The following is a 22,134-nucleotide window of genomic DNA, read 5'->3' as shown; positions in this document are numbered from 1 at the left end:
GGGACAATAGTTTGTTAGATGCTGAGGGTACAGAATGGAGCAAGACAGAGTCCCTATTATCAAATTCAACAGACAATGGGTAAATTCAATAATTGAGCAAGTAAATATAATTGTCAAGGGAATTAAACTTAGGGAAAGCACAAAATGTCATAGGGTTATAACAAAAGGGGCTCAAGTTTAAGGTGACATGAGTGGTGAATATGAGGTCACTAATTATAAAAAGGGACATCCCTGGAACTGGTGAGTAATTAGATGGGATGGTGGTAGGCAATATAAAATCATTTATACAAAGATTTTAATTCCTCTTTCAGTTTAGAGCAGGGCTTGGCAAACTAGGGTCTGTGGAACAAATGCAGACTACGGCCTGTTTTTGTATGGTTTGAGTGCAAAAATATGCTTTTTACATTTTTAAAGGGCCGTAAAGTAATAAAGAAGAGGAAGAATGTTGCCATAGAGACAGCATGTGGCCTGCAAAGACTAAAAGTTTACTATGTGGCCCTTGACAGTGCTGATCCTGTATTAGAGCATGGAGCACACTTGTGATATAAATATAATTAAAAGGCAAAAGGGAATATGTCCTTTCCAACCGGGATTTCCAGTTGTCATTTGGTAAGTGACTTCATGGAAACAGAAAAATTAAATTTGCTTTGTTATTGACCATACACCTAGATTTTAACCTAAAGTTTAAAATAGTCATAGCCTTAATTTCTTGAATCTAAATTTATCCTGTCCATTGGTCAAACTCAGAGGTATTGAGAGAGGTGGCAAACAAACTGCTATTCTATAGGTCACATCCCCCTGGAGAGCCTCAGGCTAGGTGGAGGAGCCCACTTTTCCCAGGGGTGGGGAGTACTGAGAGAACAGAAGGCTTGGTGAATGTTTGCTCATTCATGACTCACATGACATGCCACAGACAAAGGGTCACGTGCAGTTTACAGATGTAAGAACCCAAGAGTTCAATCATGGAAAGGACATAAAGTACGTAGAGTTCTAAGTTTTCTATTCGGCCAGGGAGTCTTATTTGTGTAAACAGAATAGAGAAGGGAATACGATTAATTCACTGTAACTATACATCAGGCTATGCCGTGTGACCTTGAAATGTCAAATAGTTTTGCTGCAGTCAGCAAAATATTCTCAATTATTTTGCACTGTCTGAATCAGCATGGCTGTTTTCATCCCACTGTAAAAACTAAGTTAGAAAAACATTGCCAATTTGCCAATTAGGTTTGAAAAGGGAAGAAAAGACCATGGCATCAAAATAAAGAAAGGAATGCTGTTCCTAGCCATTGTGGCCTACTTTCCACTTTGTATAAAAGAAAAGCAATTTGAAACCACACCCTTTTAATTTTTGGTATTCTGTGTCATTTTAACTCCTTCTAATCCTTATGTTTTACTTTTTCTGCCAGAGAAACACAAGCGAAACTATACTCCAACTTTCTGCATCTAAAAGCTATTTGAGAATGAAAAGTTCAGGTTGAAATTACTCTGGTTGGCTTTTCATAAGTTGTTATTTTCATTCATTTAATATAGTATTCTGAGGACATAAATAAGAAAAGGTTTGTTCTCCTACTCTGTCTCAATCTTTTTGACTTCCAAACACAGCAATCTGCACAGAACTGAAAGAATTCTATCATTTTCCTTTTGACAGTGAATACCCTTCATATTACATTTTAGGATAACTATGCTCCAAGGTTGCCCCCAGAACTTCTAGCTCAGACATAGCAAGCAAGAGAGAGACTTTTTCAAAACTTATCATGTCTTTGGTAGATATTAAAAAGAAACATGAGGCATTAAACTTGGTAATATTGATAAGCTCCTTTCTATCCTAATTATTTCTCAATTACTCTTTACGTAGTGCGGAGCGAAAGAGAAGGAAATGTATGTGAAATGGCACATTCACTTCCTACATGAGAACACAAGCAAATGGAGTACACCCTGTCTAAATTTTCTAGTGACTTTTTACTTTTGACCTGCTTTTAAAATTATACAAACCAGGTTTCTTTTGTTACTGGTGGGTGATCCTCCAAAATTCAACAATACATTCTTCCTCTCGATAGTGTCAGGTCAGCCTGCAGGAAGTGGACAGCTCCTTCTGTTAATAACATGGACGGTGGCTGAGTCCTGACACTGGTTGCTTCCTTCCCCTGATGTGTTATTAACACACGATCCTCTTAGTTTCCCAAACCTGAATGAGTTGCTCCAGAGTCTCCCCAAAGTTCTTTATAGTCACAAGTCCAATTTCTTAAGCAATGCCTGTGTGCCCAATGCTTCCTGCGTATTGCTTCATGCTGTCTTCGCAGCAGTGTGAGGCAGTATAGTCAGCATTTTCATTTTAGAGGCAGGGAACACTGAGGCTCGGAGTGGTTAGATAACATGTCCAAGTTGATACAGTTAGAAACTGGGGGAACAAGGATTTGAATCCAACTCGGTCTCTCTTTGGAGCCTGCTATTTCAGTACATAAATTAGACTACACTGCACTACATAGTAGTCATACATACAGAAGAATATCTTGGGACATGAACAGTCAAGTGAATTTCTGAGTGTTTTCCCTGAAATCCTCATCGAAGGATTTGACCAACAGTGGATCTAGGTTTGCCTCTTCCCTTCCAGCAGCCACCTATTTTCCCCTTGGCTTTCCTCCTTCCATCCGATGACCCATTCCTCTGAATACTCAAAATCCCTTCCTCTGTGGTAGGACTGTTACTCCCAGAGCTATGATTCTCTAGATATTTTTGTGCCAGTCAGAGGTGTGAGATGGAGAAGGGGTCCCTCTGGATCCTGGCATTCTATGGCTAACATGCTATATCTGGCTGACAACTGAACCATCTTTTGAAAGTTCCTCCAACCTACCCTCACTAAGGCACTCAGCAGTGGGCACAATCTTAGGGCTCTAAGGACCTTCCTTAGTGATGCAGTAAAAGTTTAAAATAAAGTACTGGCTTAGGGTCAGGAAATGTCAAGCCATGAAGCATTCTTAAGAACAAAAATCTAGACGTACATTCCAAATTCAAGGTTGTAGAGATAAAGAAAGGAAGCTCAGAGAATAGAGTGAATTTGTTTGGTCACTTGGCACACAGGGAGTAATGGGACTGGACCCAGAAATTATGGAATGGTCTTTTCTATGACATTGTCGGGCTCCATGGGTTTTAGAGAAGCACTTCCTAATTTGTGAATAACATCTGATTTTCTCACTGGTGGAGCCCAGAGGGCATCTGGGAAGCCTTGAGGCTGTCGGTAAGAGAGGTTTACTTTCAGACATGGCTACAGCTTCGTGAGCCCCTTCCCTGCCTCTCTCCTGACTCGCTTCATAGAAGAAAGTGATGGCCATGGCCCTTTGCTACTTTTCTGCTTCCTTTTTCCTCCCAGGGGATGCATCAAGGCAAACAGTAACAACAGAGGTGAGAAAGATGATGGTAGGTGCAGTTGTCTAGCTAAATCAGAGGAGACAAAAGATAGAAATTTATCTTCATGTCAAGCAAAAGGCCATTAAAGGTCTCCTTGCTGCAATTTCCAGGAGCTACATAAATACAGGTAAAATTACCTAGGAAATCTCATAAAAAATACCCCAAATTAGCAGAAGGCTTCTTCAGCACAACTTATCATATACAGATAGTTCTGAATGAAGATTACTGACAAGAGAAAAAACTCACAAAACAAACTTAGAGCCAAGAAGGAAGAAATGCACTATAATTGCTTTACTTAGAATTCTGTTACTGAGATTCATTTCTTTTGGTGGCATACAAAAGCACTAATTTTGAACAATAAACATTTTCTGAGCTATTCTCCATTCCACAAAATTCAAATGTATACAATGCCTCATGAATAGGGCCACATGTCAAAAGAAAAGCATCACATTTTCCACAAGTAACCAATGAATTGTTGAACAATGTTAAGAGATGGAGTAAATCACCTATCTTCAAGAATGTAAAATAAAAACAAATTAATTAGCTTGCTTTTCTTTAATAAGCAATCACAAGAGCATGATTCCACTTGGATATATAACCAAATGCCTCAAACTGAAGCAAGAATTTCACACCAAAACCTACTGAACTATCAAAAGTTACTGTCTGTTTGCCAATTGTCTCTATAGAACAGATGGAAAACATAAAATGGTTTGCACTTCATTTCAACATTACCATAATTTTCCTAATAAAAAGGTTATACTTAATTTTATACTCAGCCAGATATGCTGTTTCCAAGCATAAAACCAAATAAAATTTTCCTTGTGCTCAGCGGTATCTTTCTTTTCCCTGACATACCTTCAAGGCACAGAATATTAGGGTAATAAAATCATGCTAGAGAGAAAATCAACTATGAGGAAAAGAAAAACAGCAAAAAGCAAAAAAAAAAAAAAAAAAAAAAGGCACACCTCTTGAGCACACCATCCACATTCTGGACCCAGCGCAAGGCAGCTGGCGCAGGAGGCTGCATTCGAGGCTGTACATCTGTTGTTTTCTGTAATGGAGGATAGAACAAGGTGTTAGGGTTTCTTCACCTGTTAGCGAGTGTACACAATACTAGACCAAAACATATTTTGAAAATAGAAATAAGATGACCTTTCGTTTTAAATATATGACATCAAAAAATGTATAATTTCTTCGGGAAGAGTCAGTCTGTTCATTGCAATTAATTACCTGGGTAATTAGTATTTAGTTTTGTAAGATGGGGAGAAACAAGGGGGATGAAAATATGATTTTGGTCAGCTTTGGGGGTTTGGCTTAAATTCTGCTGCAATAATAGAAGGGCCTCCAATTTTTTGGTGTGTTGCAATTTTGCTGTATTTCATATTATCTGAACCAAGTAGGTATTTTGGTTCTAGAGTTTTTCCTATAAAAATTATCATTGACAGACATTAATCTCAATGTCTCAACATATAAATTCTTGTTGAGTCCTAGTGAATGAATATTCTGGGAAATAATTTTGATGGATATATAAAGAAATTAGCTTGGGAATCCTAATTGTCTTAGTGCTGATTATTTTGGCTTGTGGAATACCAGAAACAGACATGATGACATGATTTAGTATTTTAGAAATAAACTGGTTAAACTGAATGACTGGTTTTAGTTAACTCAGTATAATTGCTCAGACTGGATCACTTTAAGAACATGACCAATTCACTTTTCCATAGATTCCTGCACATGGCTGTGATATTTTAATAACATGTTTATGCCTGGAAATTATTTACCTTCATCCCTCTGTCTACTAACTACTTAAACAATTAAAGACTCATTAGTATAAAATTGAACACAAAATATTATTTGGATGAGTCAAATGTCATTTTGTCTTGAGTTTTCAGTGGAACAATTACGTACTTCCTACCATCTATCCTTTACTATGAGATGTCCTAAGGACACTGGAAAGCACAGTGTGATTCTATCCATCTCACTCACAGGCACACAGTAGATGAGGTATACATCCCGCAGGTAGGTAGTTCACAGTCCAGGTGAGGAGAGAACTATATAAGCAAACAATAAAACACAGTGTAGCGAGCACAAGAGAGAGTTCATCAAAGCACTAGAGGAACATGGGGAAGAGGCTTCTCGCTCTGCTTTAGGACGGTCAGAGCTGGGGAAAGGGGGCATATTTAAGAATGGCTCCCTAGAGGCAGTGACAATTGCTATCTCTCTTTCTCATCTCATTTTATTTCTTCTAACCTGTGTTGATCTTAAAAAATTGTAATAGGCATGAAAGAAAAGCATTCATGTGCACACTCATGTGTGTACACAATATACATACATGGATATAGGGGATAGAAACCATAAAATCTCTAGTGGCCCCCATTCCACCTGGTTTCTCTTTTTCTTTTCTCTCAACTTTCCCAAACATTCTGTAATACAAGGTAAAAACAGTTCTGAACTGGAGGTAGCATAGAGAGAGAGAGGAGGGAACTACATGGGAATAAACACAGAAGACAGGTGCTGACTGCGGTGGTAGTGAGACCTTTCCCTGAATTTCCCCAGACACCCAATGGGATAAGTGGAAAACATCCTTCCCTGTCACCACTAATGTTCTATTATATCCTCTCTATACTCCCTTTTGCCCTTCATCCTTGACTTTATGTCAACTTTTTATATATATTATCCAAAACTGGCCTTTCCAGACCTGGCCTAGAATTTCAAGTGCTAAAAATAACTCTTATGTTTTGGGTTCCCTTTACTACCGACTTGGCCACCTAAGTACGAAGATGCCCTAGCCTAAAAACCTTCCATCTGGCTCAGCCCGCAACACTGTAAAACCTGTATTCCTAAAATATTTGGAAAAGTAAGTGACTTTTTTAGTTTTGTTCCCAGAGAAAAAACCAATTTAGGTTTAGAAATCAAGCACATTTTCAAACTGCTATGGCCTGAACGTGTTCCCCCAAATTCATATGTTGAAACTTTGTCTTCAATTTAATAGTATTAAGAGGCAAGGCCTTTAGGAGATGATTAAGTCATGAGAACCCTCCCTCATTAATGGGATTAAGGCCCTTATAAAAGTGTTTGACCCTTTTTGTCCTCCCACTCTTCTCCCATGTGAAGATGCAGCAAGAAGGCCCTCACAAGACACTAAATGCCCATGCCTTTGTCTTGGACTTCCCAACCTCAAGAACTATAAGAAGTAAATTTGTTTTAAATTTTAATTTAAAACATTTTTTTTTGTAAATTACTCCATCTCAGGTTATTTTGTTATAGCAGCACAAATGGACCAACGCACAGACCCAACTTGACCCTTACAGACTCTTAGCCTTGACCCAACTGGAACATGGAATTAAGTCTATTTCAGTTCAGTCTTGACCTAGCCCTTCACTCAATGAGAAGAACTTTTGCAATGGCAGTTAAGATTGCAGTCACATGGAAAGGAAGCTGCAGAGTCTAGGACTCTGGTCTCTATTTCTAATGATTTTCAGATACTATCCTAAGTTAACCCAGACTCATGCTCAGGTCAGGCTCCTATTTCCATAACACATGTGGTCAATAATAAATTTACAAGCAAAAACCTGTTTTCTTTGTATTCTGACTCTAAAAAGTTCTAGAGGCAACCTTTGTTCTCAAACTTCAGACACATAATGATGATGACTGAGAGGGACAGAGACTTTAGCCCTGTAAATACTTCCAGGTTCCAGGGCTGACATTTCTCAGAGTGTATATAAAACTACAGGGAAAAAAAAAAATCCCATAAATGAATCTGGAGGAGGTGGGTTTCACAGTTCTGCAGAATTGGAGGAATGCCATAAATTGAACTTCATGGGAACAGTATCAACATTACTTCGGGAGAGTGTCATGGTTATACTTCACAGAAGACATGGCAGATACACTTTGGCATGAATTTTAAGGATTTTCCTTTTAATTTTAAAATATGCAAGTAAGTAAAATACCTAACATGCAAATATCATATCGGTTACCACAGTTCTTTTCACTGAATGGTCAAACTGTTATGAGTGCTTTAGTCAGCATGTGCTAGGCACCTCTCTCTCTCTATCCCTCTCCTTCACGTGCACACATGGTCTTCTGTGAGAGTAGAACTCTTCTTCACACTGCACACACATCAATGCATGACTGCTGCTTCCAGACACTGGCAGTCTGTCACCAGTCTTCTGTCCGGGTCTTCTCGGTTCCTTTGCCCCTGATGCATCATTACAGGAAAGCTACTTTCCAGCACTGGTTTCCTAACAGCCCTCGGCGCTGCACTGACTCCTCATTACAGCGTGTGCCTGAGGGGCTGTCCTTCCCACTCTACAACTGAGGTTGCTGCTTCTTCAGCTATCTGTCCAGGGATGTTGCACCTTATTCTTTATATGCTAGCATAGCATTTTTATTAAGGATATTTTTAAAAAATTTCTCCTATAGGAAAATTTTAAGCCAATGGAAGCAAAATGATAATATTTTAAACCACATATCCTCAGATCCTTCTTCTGTGCCCATTTGTTTTAGCCTTCAGTGCCTTATAAGTCCCATGTTTTTAAAAAATGTGTTGTCTTGACAGAAATCAGTAAAAGATTTAACAGCATGTTGCCAATAAGTGCCTACTTTGTAGATAGTTCTACTTCTTGGTCTGTGAGCATGGGCTGCGAGTCTTACTTTTTCTCATTACATTACAACTGGAGGTGACAGAAGTGATGAGGCAGCGTTGCTAATGGCTACTGGAAAGAAACTTCCAAACTTCCATAGCACTACTACTTACTAGTCATGTGCCCTTAGACTTGTTACTTCTACTTTCTAAGCCCCCATTTCCTCCACTATAACACAGGGCTAACTATACCCGTATCAAACTGCTGGTATGAAGATGAAGTGAGACAAAGTACGTCACGCACAGAGCTCAGGATGTAACAGGCATTCGATACAGGAACTGTTGCAGTGTTATTATAACTAATATCACAATAAATTATACGTGTATATATACATATATATGTTTGTGTGTATATGTGTGTATATTTAGTCCTAGGTTCAAATAAAAAAGAGAAGTTGTTAAGTGTCTTTCAATTTGTTGTCAACATAATTTGCTATCTTTAAAATAAAGTCCTGGGCCGAGCCCGTGGCGCTCTTGGTAGAGTGCTGCGCTGGGAGCGCGGCGACGCTCCCGCCGCGGGTTCGGATCCTATATAGGACGGACCGGTTCACTCACTGGCTGAGTGCCGGTCACGAAAAAACGACAAAAAAAAAAAAAAAAAAAAAAAAAAAAAGTAAAATAAAGTCCTTTGGTTGTAAAGTCAAAGTTTTAAAAATATAGCTAATGTTTAAAAATAGCTGTTAAGTAAAAATTCACTGCATTTCTTTTAGTTTAAAAATGATTCTTAAAAGCCAATTAAGCGAAATATTAGGGTGCTTAAAAAGTTTGTGGAAAAGTAGAGTTAAAAGATAATACAAATCTTTCCATGAACTTTTTGAAGTACCCTTGTGTATATACATCAGTCCAATCTATTACAAACACAATTTTGGTGTGACTATGAATTGGATTACTGAAAGTCTTTTAGAATACCTTCAATTTATTAACATTTTGAAATGTGAACATTAACTTAAGCTGAATAATTTTTGAATTATTTCCTAGAATTAAATGATAATGACGCATGTGAAATGACCTCCATAACTGTCTGTCATAAGTATAATAAATATCTATCATCAACAGGATAGAGTACACAAAAATCAGGAAACTACACATTCATGATACCCACTGATACCCACTTAGGTATTCTTTGTTTTAGATAATTCCGTTTAGTCACATTATTTTGAGAAGATTTAGCCTATAGAAGTTGGGGGGCGGGGGGGGAAGTGGAGCAAACAAAACAAAACAAAAAAACCCCTTAAAACTAAAAAAGACAATAGAAATATCAATGTTTACATTGGGGTCTCTCCATAAGAAAAATGATCGGATCAAGTGAAAATTTTAAGAAACACTTCAATTTTTTTCCTGCTGTAAAGTCTATACAACAAAGTTAGAGGATACCCATAGCATGTGGAAGAAGGAACGAATAAAAGTGTTAAAGATTATAGTCCTTGATAGTCAGAATCAATTATTCTAGAGTCTTCAGTTACTTCTAGACAGAATGATTTGTGGGCAATGTATTTTTGTTTTCCAGGAAGTATTCCTTTCCTAATTGCATTTACTATACAAATTAAATTAAACTTGGATAATTGTATAAAGTTGCTTCCTTTAAAAAAACACTGTAAACACTGTACAAAGTAAACATTATTATAGTACATGTTCTGCTTTGATAGCAGTCAAAACCTGACAAATTGAGCATACATAAGAGGAAAGTTTATCGTATAACTTTGGGGTTTCTTTGTTCTCTCTCTCTCTCTGTATATATCACAGTCATGTAAATGTTACAGGTACCTTCAAAATACATTACCTGATTATTGAAGCTGTCCTTTACACAGAAACTTAATAAAAGCTCTCATTTGAAAGAAAAATTGGAGCAAGGAAATATACTGGTGTTCTAATCACTTGTCATTATCTAGTTACTCCAAGTTTTCATTTGAAGTTTTCCAAAGACCCTACAAAAATAAAGGGAGGCAGCAGGTGGTAGGCCTACTTCTTTGAAAATTGGGCATAGGAAGCAAAACAAAAATCACTTAAATTTTAATAGGTATTAAGTAAAGAGGCATGAGAGAATGGCAGCAGCATGGAAAGCTCTTTGGAGAAGGTAAATCAAGTAAGGAAGCTCTGAAGAGCTAGAGAAGACCCATCACCAGGAAGTTACTGCCTGAGACAGTACCTCAGAACAGGGGGAGCAAGGAAATATGTTATGTACATATGAAGTCCCAGGATAAACCAGAGGAAAAAGAGAAACAGAAGTAGCTGTACATAACACAAAACCACATTATTTATTAGCATTTTTCATTTGCTGTTTTCTTTAACATTCGGAATGCACGGAGCATAATTTTACTGTTGAGATAGACAAGCAGATATAACTAAAAAAGGATTAGAATAAATCTGTGGCAAAATTCAAGTTATTAAAATAACTTTTTATGCAAGAAATGCATATTTCACCTGTGCCCATATAGAATGAGTTAAAAATGTATCTTAACATTTGTAGTTTGCTCCTAAATTACGCATTCAGGAAATACTACTCTCTAGCAGCATCACGCAGCCAGATGGGCAAATTCTTCTTCTTTGGCTCTGCCACACTGCTTAACTTGTTTCACATTTGCAGCAAATAAGCATTCAATCCACGGAATATGAGTATCTTTATGGGGAAAACCATTTTGTCTAAGTCATTTCGCCTCTACTTTCACTTGAAAAAACATACAACAGTATTGACGTTTACTGAAAAACAGTTTGGCTTCCTTTCCCTCTTGCCTTTTCTGTTAGCAGTTCCAGTGGGTAGGTTTGATAGTTTGAAGGTGTATTTGGAAGAAAAGGAAGCACTATGGCAATGTTCAATTCTTATTCTCATACAGTAGCTCCAGAGACAGCTAAGCTAATAAGGTTATTATAAGAAAAAATAACTTAGTTCCCCAGAGGAAGAACCTGGGACAGAGATTCTTAGCAAGTGATTTATTGAGAAAGCAAGTAAGGTAACAAGGTCAGGAGAGGGCAAGGCACTGAGCAAAGATGTTGGTGCAATTGCAGTCTGGCCTCAGCCTGATCCCACCTAGAGCTCTGAGCATCAATGACAACACAAAGTTGTCCAACCTTGCAGCAACGGAGCCTGTCTTGGAGCTCACATCAGGCAGTCATGGGCTGCAAGCAACCCAGTTGGGGAGTGGAGTGGGTTAACATCCCAGGCATCTCTGAGTGACGTGGCTCCTTTTGGTCTTCACCAAAGGCAATTCTTCTGAAAGGTGGCAGCTGTGAGCCATTAATAGCTAGAACTCACAGCAGCTGGGGAAAGGTGCACCAGATTTAAAAGGAGTCTGGGTGAGGCACCCACAACGTCTACTACAATTGAGGCAGGACGGAATAGCGACACCCCCCAGAGAAGCTGCTCCTAAATATTCAGATTCCTTGCTTGGCAATTAATGAACCCACAATGAGCTGATGACAGCTTAACCTCCCTACCAATCAGCATGCTACCCCCGGAACTTAGCAGTTTGCCAAAACCACAGCGCCTGCCCACGAAGAGGAACAAAAGTGCAGGTGACCACTACACAATATTCCATCTGTGATGCTAGACCAGAAAGGACAAAACTAAGCGAAAAGTGACACCACTGTACATGACCAGAAACTTCAGAAAAGGGACACAGGACAGTAAGTTAATGCAACCTCGTGTCAGCGTATTAGGTCTTAATTACCCTAGATACTCCCCCCGGGCCAAATATTCCTCCCCCTGGTTAGAACAGAGAAACACCCTCATGCCAGAACAACATATAACCCTCTGCCTAGGAATCCGCGGCGAGGCTCCTCTCTCTAGGGAATGCCTGCACAGCTTTCTTGTTCACTTTTGCTTTGTAATCAAGTCCTGTTGTTTAAATGTTCTGTCTGTTCCTCTTCCTTTCCTTTGGCCATACAGGTGCTTGCCATGACGTGGGCTCCACTCAGTCCCGTGAAAGATTTTTCTCCATGGTTTGACCAAGAAACTGGAACTGCCATCCAGTAACATAATGATCTATCCCAAAGGGTGATAAATGATTGTAGTACTGTGGCAGAGATTTCTGTTTGCTTGCCAGTCCTTTTTTACCATGGGTACCCTAGATTTGTTGAAGATGGCACTGAGAGAAATTGAAATGCCACAGTTCCCAGCCTTCCAGTTGCTGATGGTGGCCGTATGAGTAGTTCTGAGGCTTGGGTTGGAGGCAGAGTTGCTGAATGGGGCTTCTGTAAAAGCTTCTCAAAAAGGGGCCTTTTTGCCCTATACCTATCCTGCTTTGCTCTACCTGCAACATGGATGTGAAGTCTTGACCTGCAGCAGCCATGTTCAGACTTGAGGGAACTTGTCACATGGAAGCCAGTGCTAGAGGTGGCAGAAGTGAAGGGGGCCCAGGCCTCTCTCAGCACCTGCAGTCATATCTGTCCCAGGTTGGATCTCAGAACTGTGTCTGATATGAGAAGAAATTTTACCCTAATCTTACTTAATTCAATATTTTTAAAGACCTTCTTACTAGCAGATAAACACAATTCCTATGTGATTAATTTTCATCTGAGTTTTGAAGGGTAGATTAATAAGAGAAAGACTAACAGAATGAATGTAAATGTTTTAAAAGAAATGTTAAGCATAACACTACTTTACATAAAGAAGACCATCCACACTGAAGAGATGTATTTCCTCATTTTTTTTTTTTTTGTTTCCCTTGGAAAAGTAAGAATACTAGACTATCAGTTCCTTTAGGACAGGTGCTTAAACACATTTTCTTTATATACCCAGTCGGGATATGAGCCTAGTAACTGGTGCACACCCAATAAATGTGTAATGAGTAAATGGTATTCTAAGTTGAGGTTAATTTGTCAAGTTAATTTCTGAGGCTTTTAAAGCTCTTGACTAGTTACATTTTTAGATAATCTCCATTTACAAACGTACTTATAATTTGTTTACTTAATGATACACACCTGGATGCACACATCTTGCTGTAGATGCAAATGTGAAAAAACAAACATAACTAGAGTAACAATTTTTTTTTTACGTTTGGTCATCTGATACTGTATAGTTCTGCTAATTTATTTTAAAGCAAATCTAGTTCCTTTCTAAAGAACTCTGAATATATGACAAAATAATACTGAATTAAAATAGCACTTTTTAATGCTACCATCATATCATCAGATACAGAACCACCAAATTCACTTATTTTTTTCTTATTGCTCATATCTAAACCCAGTTTCAGTTCAGCAAATGTTCCTTGCCCCTCTAAAGGTGAGAAACTCCTTGTTGAGCAGAACTTCCTTATAATGCCAGTGTTAGAAAATAACATTAACATCTTTGCTTCTCAGCCAGGTTATTTAGGCTTTTAGTAAATGTAACCTTCATGTTTTAGGAACAAATTTCAGCCTCCCTTGTTACACAGCAAATAATTCATGTGATTATAATAAGCTTTATACCAGCATAAAGATTTTTGGAGAGCAAAAGAAAAAAAAAATCACTTTCAACCTTGGGCAGGTTAAGAAATGTTTGAGCAATGCTACACATTCCATTAGTCAGCCCTGCCCTATTTGGGGCAATCCCAACATGAGTCAGAGCCTAAAGTGGTCTGGGATGGCATAAATCAAAACTCTAGTTTATGATGGAACTTACGAGAAGAACCATTGTGGATCCACTGATATTTGCGTTGAGAAGGGCCATCACTAGAAGCCTGGTCAGATAGGATCATATCTGAATTTTTCATTGTGATTTATTTATGCATATTGTAATCAACTTTGCTTTGAAAAAACTCTGCAGCACCCACTGGGTGACTATATAACTTCTGCTGTACACTGGGACACCTTTTAACTTGAAAGGAGCACTATTAATTACACCAGCGCAACAGGTGTAAACAAACTCCTGAGGCAAGCTGAAGCCTAAGGTCACCCTAAATGCATAGTATTTTGGTGTTGTCAAATGAGAAATCAATAAACCAGGCAATCCATGCCAAGGTTACAGAAAATGTGAAAGGAGAAAGAGAACACCATGAGTTAATGATGAAGGACTCTTCCCCACATAAAGGTTGTCCTGAAGCTGGTTTTGCAGGATAGGTAAAATGCAGATATCTGGTTGAAAGTTCTTTGATTATTTTTAGATTATATCCTATGTACATCTTGACATGTATTATTTGATGTGAGAAGGAAATGAAAGAGCATAAGGGATATTAGCACATGAAAATGACTTTGCATTCCATATAATTTCCTAGGCAGTGAAGTTTCTCTTGGTGGTCAAGTGGTCGCTCAACATATAGGAGTTATTCCTAAAGAGAATCAAATTCAATTTTATGGTTGCTTGTTTAATACCTAAGTGTATCAGTTTGTCTTCTGCCACTCACCTGCTAGGATTTTGTGAGAAAGTGAGAGAAACACAGGAAAAAAGATAGGGGAGGGGTGTCAAAACCAAAGCATCTCTCAAAAGAGCCTTCCTACTTCAGACCTGGAACTTCAAAAACAATCAAAATCTGAAAATTCAAGGAGGGCTCCAGAGGTCCCTCCTTAGGCAAATTCTGGTCAAAGCTGCATTTGTCTAACTTGGAAAAGCAATATTAGTCATGTGCTTTGGGTCTTGTTTTAACTGGAACTTTTCCATACATTCCAACTGTCTTGTTTATGAGGCACACTCCCTTTTTATAAAAGCCAAAATATTCACCGGTTTCCCATTCTTTTCCTCTAAATGATGTTTTCAATCTCACACTCTAGAGTTCCAGGGGCTCTTCCTATTTTCCTCTCCAACTCTTGGCAGGTATAAATTTCCTTTCTCCACTTAAAAAAAAAAATTAAAAAGAGCACACTGTAATGTCGAAATTTCAAATGCCATGCTTAAGGAAGTAAAAAAATGCCCCAGGATAATAGGAATGTGTTTCTACGTTCTCTCTTTAAATCTGAAGTCACATTGCAGGTGTGAACTTGAGTACAGCAGCAAAGCAACACCCTGTATAGTAAGGAATTTAGTTCCAAGTAAAAAACTAAATAAATTAAAATGCAAAGTGAATTTTAGTTCACTTAGAACTTGATTTTTCTGTAATTACATAGCAAAGTTCAAAAAGGCATTTATACCTTTTGACTCCGCCACTTTAAAATTAAATTCATATATACAATTAGGAGAGAATTAGGAAAAATAAATAAATAAATATTTATTAAGCGAATACTCTGTTTTGGGCCCAATACCAAGCATTGATATGTATTACCTCACTGAAGCTTTATAAAAATCCCACTACTATGCCTATTTTAAAGATGGGAAACTAAAGTTGAGTGGCTAAGACTTATCCCAAATTCACACAGCTATTAATTAACGACACTAAGTTTGAACCCAGTTCTGACTACAGAGCCTTTTCTGATAAACACTGTCCTAGATGGAATAGCGAATAACATGAAGACATTTATTCCAAAGTATAACTGAAAACCCCTTGCTAATTAGTACTATTTTTAGTCCTTAAGTGATGATTCAATATTAATTCCCATGGAGCTCAAGTTAATTCTTTAATACAAGCAGTATGTCATTACCTTTTTCTGCCATCAGTGCTAAGGTAATCTCATCTTCCCACTCTAAAGATGAGGATATTAGATTCTCCCCAGTAAAATTATTTTTTTACTGTCAGAGTCAAAGATCTCCCTAGATATCTTGGGGTAATTTAAAAATTCATTTTATTTCTATGCACAGGGAAACTGAGTTTTAGTATGAAAGCCCCAGCCTGCATATATTACTAAGGGCATGAATCAGATTGGTTGGCGCTTATTCAGCATGGGGGAGAACTACTTATTTTACAACTGTGTTTCCCCGACCTCTTGCCAGGGGACAGCTCTGAGCCACATGCTAATGAGGCAGTAACCCATGAAATGGTGCTCCCGTTTGCTATTTCCATTTGTGAATTTCCAGTTCTGCCCTGGAAGCCAAATTTGGAACAGGGAATAAGGCAACTTGTTCTTGTCCTAACCCTGCCAATTTGCTGACCTTGGCTTCATGATTTAACTTGGCTGATACTTTATTTCCTTGCTGATGAGATAGGAAAAATGCTCCCCCTCGTTACGTGCTATGTTCATCCACTGAACTGTGAGAACATTTTAAAAAGGAAAGTATGTGAGTTAAAATGATATGATTGGTGGAGGGCATGCTTTACAGCACGATCAATTCTGTTAGCTTATGGGACTATTACAATTTATAATATGAAAGATTTATTTTAAAAGGACACCAAATGACAGTTATCCGTAACGCAGAATAACTATTCACTGTTTTATGTTTTAACTCTTTCAGCAAAGAGGCACGAGCAAACTTTTGGGGGGATGGAAGCATTCTGTATGTTAACTGCACAGATAATTTCACAGGTCTATACATCTGTCAAAATCCATCCATTGACACTTTAAATAGATACAGTTTATTGATGAAAATAATATCAATAAAGTATTTAAAATTAGCTTAATTAAATTAATTTAGATGAAGTATTATTTGTTAGATAGAGGGAAATCAGTGCACAGTGAGGAAATATATTTCCTTCCTGACAGTATATAGAAAAATATTAAATTACATTATATGATTATTAGAAAGATAGCCAATGACACATTATGTAAGTCTTCTGACTTACAGAGCAGTTGTGGTTAATTAAAGTTGTTTATCCCTACACAGAATTTGACTGATTTACATATCTTCTTCCATGCAGATTAAGAGGTGAACTATTTTAATGCTCCTTCATGTGAATTGAGCTCAGTTGTGAGATGATAAAAATCTTTACAAATTCAAAACTTATTTTTTATATTCTTATTAAATACTTATTTTATATTCTTCTTGGAATTTCTTGCAAACTCTCAGCAGCATGAGAAATTGAATCTAGTAGGTAGTATCAACGTGAGATGAAGTGTCTTAGTAATGAGTGCTATTATTATCACTAATAATACTAATATAGCTTGAACTACATGTTAATACTATATTTTATATTCTATTCTCTAAAGTAAATTCTCTTCTATCCTCAGTGCCAAAGGTGACTCTAAATACTTTGTTTTTTTTTCTAAAATTCATTTTATTTGGGGGCTCAGGCAAAAGGAAATTCTGAATTATAATCAAAAGATTTTAACCCAACTGTATCGTACAAGATAGATAATCTTCTAAAATACTTACATTACCTTAAACTTTTTCAATTAATATTTTTCCAGTTTAATTTCATTGGCATGAATTTGACTATACAAATGCGTCATATATAGGTGTGTGTCATACACACACACACACACACACACACACACACACATATGTCACAGTAGAGTTAGTAAATTTAGGAAATTTAATATTGATACTATATTGTGAACTATAGTCCATATTGTTTTATGAAATTTTTGTTCCATATTTTCCACATTTCTCCAAGTAGTCTAACTACTATTTTCCCTTCATCAAAACTCAGCTTTATCCAGACTTCCTCATTCCTTGGGGACAGTTTCAAGCAGTGTTTCAATATTCTCCTGGCTCTCACTGGCTACTTGTAGGATTCTCCCCAGCTTCCACTTCCCAGCACTTATCAACCTCTGTTCTTTCGCAGCTCTTATTTAACAGTGCCACTCCTTATCTTTGTTATCATCATCAGGCACTTCTAAATTTCACAATGCATTCATCACCCTGCTCAAGGTTTTTCTGCCTTACCCAATTCTCCCCCACACCTCCCACACCTCACTGCCTTCACCATGGATGAGTCATGAGAAATCCCTGGGGCCAGGGACTGTAGCAGGTAATTGCCATGAGCTATAGGGAACACTGGATCACGAAACAATGAAAGAGTTTTTAGGCCCCAAGGACCAAAAGAAGCAGAATAAGTGACAAATTCAAGAGGAGCTGGAGGATGAGACAGGAGGCAGGCTACTGAGCCAACAACTCTAAAACATGAGCTGCGAGTAAGCAGAACTAGGTCAGCCACAATGGGGTGATGTATTCTAAGCAAAAGCCTAAATCTCAGTATCTGAAGCTGCCTGCTGGGGCAATGTCACAAGCCTGTTAAGGTCTGGGTCCCCTCCAAATTCCTTTCTCCCCTCATCTAGTCCCTGTACCTGCTTTTTTCACCTCTTGTTGACTTTCCATCACATTTTTTCAGATGCACTGTTCGAATTCTTTCCCCTCGAATCCTCAAGCATTTCTACCAAGTCCTCCCCACTTAAGATATGACCCTAACCTTACCTTTGTATTACCAAGAATATCTAAATAACTTTCCTTCTTTCCAACTCAAAATTGTCTTTGTTCTCTTTTGGGGGGAAGAAGAGTTCTCCTTGCCAGTATCATTTCCTCTACACATCTAGTGAGTTGCTCACTTAAATTCAAACAAACATTTCCTAGCTACATTTAGCAACTAGCATTTAGCAATGTTTAAATGTCTTCTGTCTGTTAACAGTGAGTGGTCACTCTCATGTCTCACATCCTCAAATTATTCCCATTTTTATGTCTTATGGCTATTTTCATATCTCTCTCTGAACTCCACAACTTGATGTCTTTATGAAATAACATTAAGTCTCAGGTCCTTGCACATGACCACCAAATTAGGATCTTCAATTCCAAACTCTCATCCTAGCTTCTGTCTTAAATTTTCAACAATCTGCTGGGTGTCCCATGTAGACGCCTGCTGCAACTTCAAAAATCTACAGTCTCAAATAAATATTATGTTTGTCTTCTGATTTGAATGACTTATTTTGTTTAATGTAATTCTGTTTATTCTGATTTAAATCTTTGTGGTCAATCTTGACTCCTCTCTTTACCACAGTCCCAACAACCTGCCAGATACCAAGACTTTGCTTTTATTTCAGTATCATTATAATTCATCTCTCTTTTTCCATTCGCACTGATTCCATCCTAGTTTAGGCCCTCATTCTTTATCATTTGCTTTATTGTGACAGCTTTCTTACAGTCTCTTACATCCAGCATCTACCACTAAAAATCATTATATACGTTGTTGCCAGATTCACATCCTGATACAGTGTGATCACATTACTACCTCTTCCCTGATTTTGCAACTCTTTTCCATTGTCATGGCTTTAAACCTTGTAATTACCAGTAACTACAACCCCTCTACAATCCCAGTTCCACAGATTACCTTGTCTGGCCACCACCTTCTGTCTTTCAATCTCACGTATTCCTTCTAGGATTCAGACACCAACAATCAGCCACCTCCAGTCCTTCAATCCTCACACCTATTAAATGTTTCTCACAGTGCCTGATATCCTCTCATCTCTTCACCTTCCTCCAGTTTTCCACAAGGCAAACTCCCGCTCACTGCCTTTGGGATCCTGATCACACTTCACCTTTCTTACAAGGCCTACCCCATGTCATCCACTGAAAACGGTAGCTCCACCTATCCCCCAGTCCAGCTCTACTTCTTCCCATAGCACTCAACACTGCCTAACACACTAGATAACAACTTATAACCATATGTTTAGTACTTATTTCTTCCCTCATCCAAAATATGACTCATGATGACAAGAACTTTTCTCCTTTTGTTTCCTATTTTCATTTTATGTACGGTGAACAGTGCTTGCCACACAGTCATTGTTGGAAAATATTTATTAGATGATTAGCATTTATTATGTCTTAGGTAAAATTATAAAATATACTGGATTATAATGTCAATCTCCTCCTTTAAAGTGATATACTATTGAGGAAGATACTATCCTGTTCTTATTTCCCTCCCTGAGGCCTAGGGACTTAGCTCAGATATCACCTTCTTAGTGGGACCTTCTGTTACTACCCTATTTTAAATTGTGCCTCCTTTTTCAGCAACCTTACAACCAATCCGGGTTTGTTTTTCTCTATAGAAGGTACTCGACACATAGCACTGTCTAGTGTGCTATACATTCTATTTCCTTATTTTGTCTATTGTCTGTGTGTTCCCGTTATAACACGGGCTCCATAAAAGCAGATATTTTTGTCTGCTATGTTGTTCACTGTCATATCACCAGGGCTGAGAGCAATATCAGGCACACTGCAAAGGCGCAGTACATATTTGTTGAATGAGAGGGTGGATGGACGTCTTCTCTGCATGGACCAAAATGTCATATATGCTCTCTCTTTCTTTTTCTAACTTGATGTGTTTTCTTCTGTGACATTCAGGTTAACTTTCTCTCAATTCTGTCCCCTTCTGTCACTCTCTTGACCTCAGCTCAGGATGCTTCCTCTTAGGGAAGCTTTGTCCTGCTGCTGCATTTATTCCCCTGGACATTCTCAACTACTCCCGTCCACACACATATAGCAATCTTGTTTCTACAGGTTATCCCTGAATTTTGCCACTTTGATATCCCCACACTACTCATTTGATAAATTAATCCTCACACTTCTGTTCTTCCCATCTTTAAATACACCTTTAACAGTTTCCACTAATAGATTAAAAACGTTATGAGTAATCATGTGTACTACCATTAGGGCACAAAACATACAGCCTGGATTTTGCTTTATGTTGATGCATTTTAAGACAATCTCTAGGGAATACTATGCCTAAAAAGGTGGACCATATGTATTATAAAATTGAAGTCATTGGGACCTTCCATTAGCTTTACACTCTTAATGCTCTGCTAAAATATAGGAAAAATTGAAACTATGTATAGATATTTAGAAGAGATTTTGTGGTTGCATATTGCTATCAGGACACATTTGACCTATATCCTGTCTGAATCAAAAGTCTAAAGCCCAACAGCACTAATGGCCCAAACTACCCACCTCAGCCTCATGTCACTATCTTGTATTGTTTGCTCACACAGTTCCTCAGGGTCAGCTATCTCAACCACATGACATCTTATGTCTTGTCTGTCCCCACAGCAACTAACCCAATGCCCAAAGCACCAGGTAGGTGCTCAAGCAATTCCTTTTGATGTATGATTAAATAGTAACCACGAGGCTTTGGAAATCTGATAGAATGGCAACTGTGAAGCTTTCTTCAGTTATCAAAGATGTACTTACCAAGACAGGAAAGTGCATACATACACTTTAAATGGAGAGAGAAGAACTGTGGTCACTAGAGGTGGGAGGAAGGATGGTGAGAGGCTGGCTAATGGACACAAATTACAGCCAGATAGATAAAACAAGTCCTGTTGGTCTACAGTTGACCCAGGAACTATACTTAACAATGATTTACTGCATGTTTGCAAACTACTAGAAAACAGGCATATCACAATTAAATGATTAGGTTTTGCAAGGATGAATATGCTGATTGCTCTGAATGGATCATCGCACACTGTATACATCACACACATGTATTGAGGTATAATTCTGTACCTCACAAATATGTGCAGTCAATATGTTTCAATTAATAATAATAATAGTAATAATAATAATAATAATAATAATAATAATAATAATAATAATAATAATAAAGGTTTCAAAAGAAAGAGTCAGAATAGGAATTCTCATAGAATTTAATTAATTAAAACACTACCTTTCACATGCACTTTAGGTAACCAGGGTTTTACTACAAGTGTTTTGCACCTTCTCATGGGTAGCTCTGTCAGTATTATTAAAAGCTGCTTGATTAGAAGGAAGAGAATGGGCAAAGATTTAGCCAAGAGGAAGGACATTATCATCTGAGAGTAGAGAGCAGAAAATTCTACTTCTTGAGGAATTTTGATGTTGTAATGATTTTGATGGCATTTCTCCATCCATGAATTTTTAGGTAATGATTAAGTCATGACATTGTGAGGGATCTCAAGGGTAGGATACCTCCCTGGGTGAAGCTTTTAGAGTGAAAGCAAAAACTGACATAGAACCTTAACAAGTATGATATGAAAAGGAAGAGGCAAGGTGTTATAAGTAGCAGATAACAGAAGGACATCACCTGAAGGGGAGACAGGGATGGTCAGAGAAAAATTCCTTAAGAAATTTCCCAGGCCCTTTTATTGCATGATTGCATCTCTATTCTGCTTGGCCCCGAGATATATGCTGTCTGGTAAAAATCACACAGTATTGTTAGATTGTTGTTGAGAGTCAGCTCATCTAACTGGATCAGTAAAAACTGGTAAACAGCAGCAACCTGTTCAGAGACACGAGCTCATCCCCAACATTCAACACCGCAGGTCTAATCTGTGATACCTAAACCCTTCTGTTTCCTACTCAGCTTCCCCTTGGACCTCAGATCTCTTTGTCTTCCAACACTTAA

At 38.0% G+C, this 22,134-nt stretch overlaps 1 protein-coding gene across 1 annotated transcript in view; it reads right to left on the bottom strand.

Moving 5' to 3' along the window:
- Positions 1-22,134, bottom strand: part of ITGB8 (integrin subunit beta 8) — a 78,666-nt gene that overhangs the window by 41,969 nt on the left and 14,563 nt on the right. The window contains exon 2 of the mRNA XM_063101265.1: positions 4,371-4,456. Within this exon, the coding sequence (XP_062957335.1) occupies positions 4,371-4,456 (86 nt within the window). The remainder of the gene's footprint in view (positions 1-4,370; positions 4,457-22,134) is intronic.

The sequence above is a fragment of the Cynocephalus volans genome, chromosome 6 (genome assembly GCF_027409185.1).
Source record: "Cynocephalus volans isolate mCynVol1 chromosome 6, mCynVol1.pri, whole genome shotgun sequence".
NCBI classification, from domain to species: domain Eukaryota; kingdom Metazoa; phylum Chordata; class Mammalia; order Dermoptera; family Cynocephalidae; genus Cynocephalus; species Cynocephalus volans.
The sequence above is the reverse complement of the archived record's forward strand: the minus strand, read 5'-3'. Positions and strand labels throughout refer to the sequence as shown.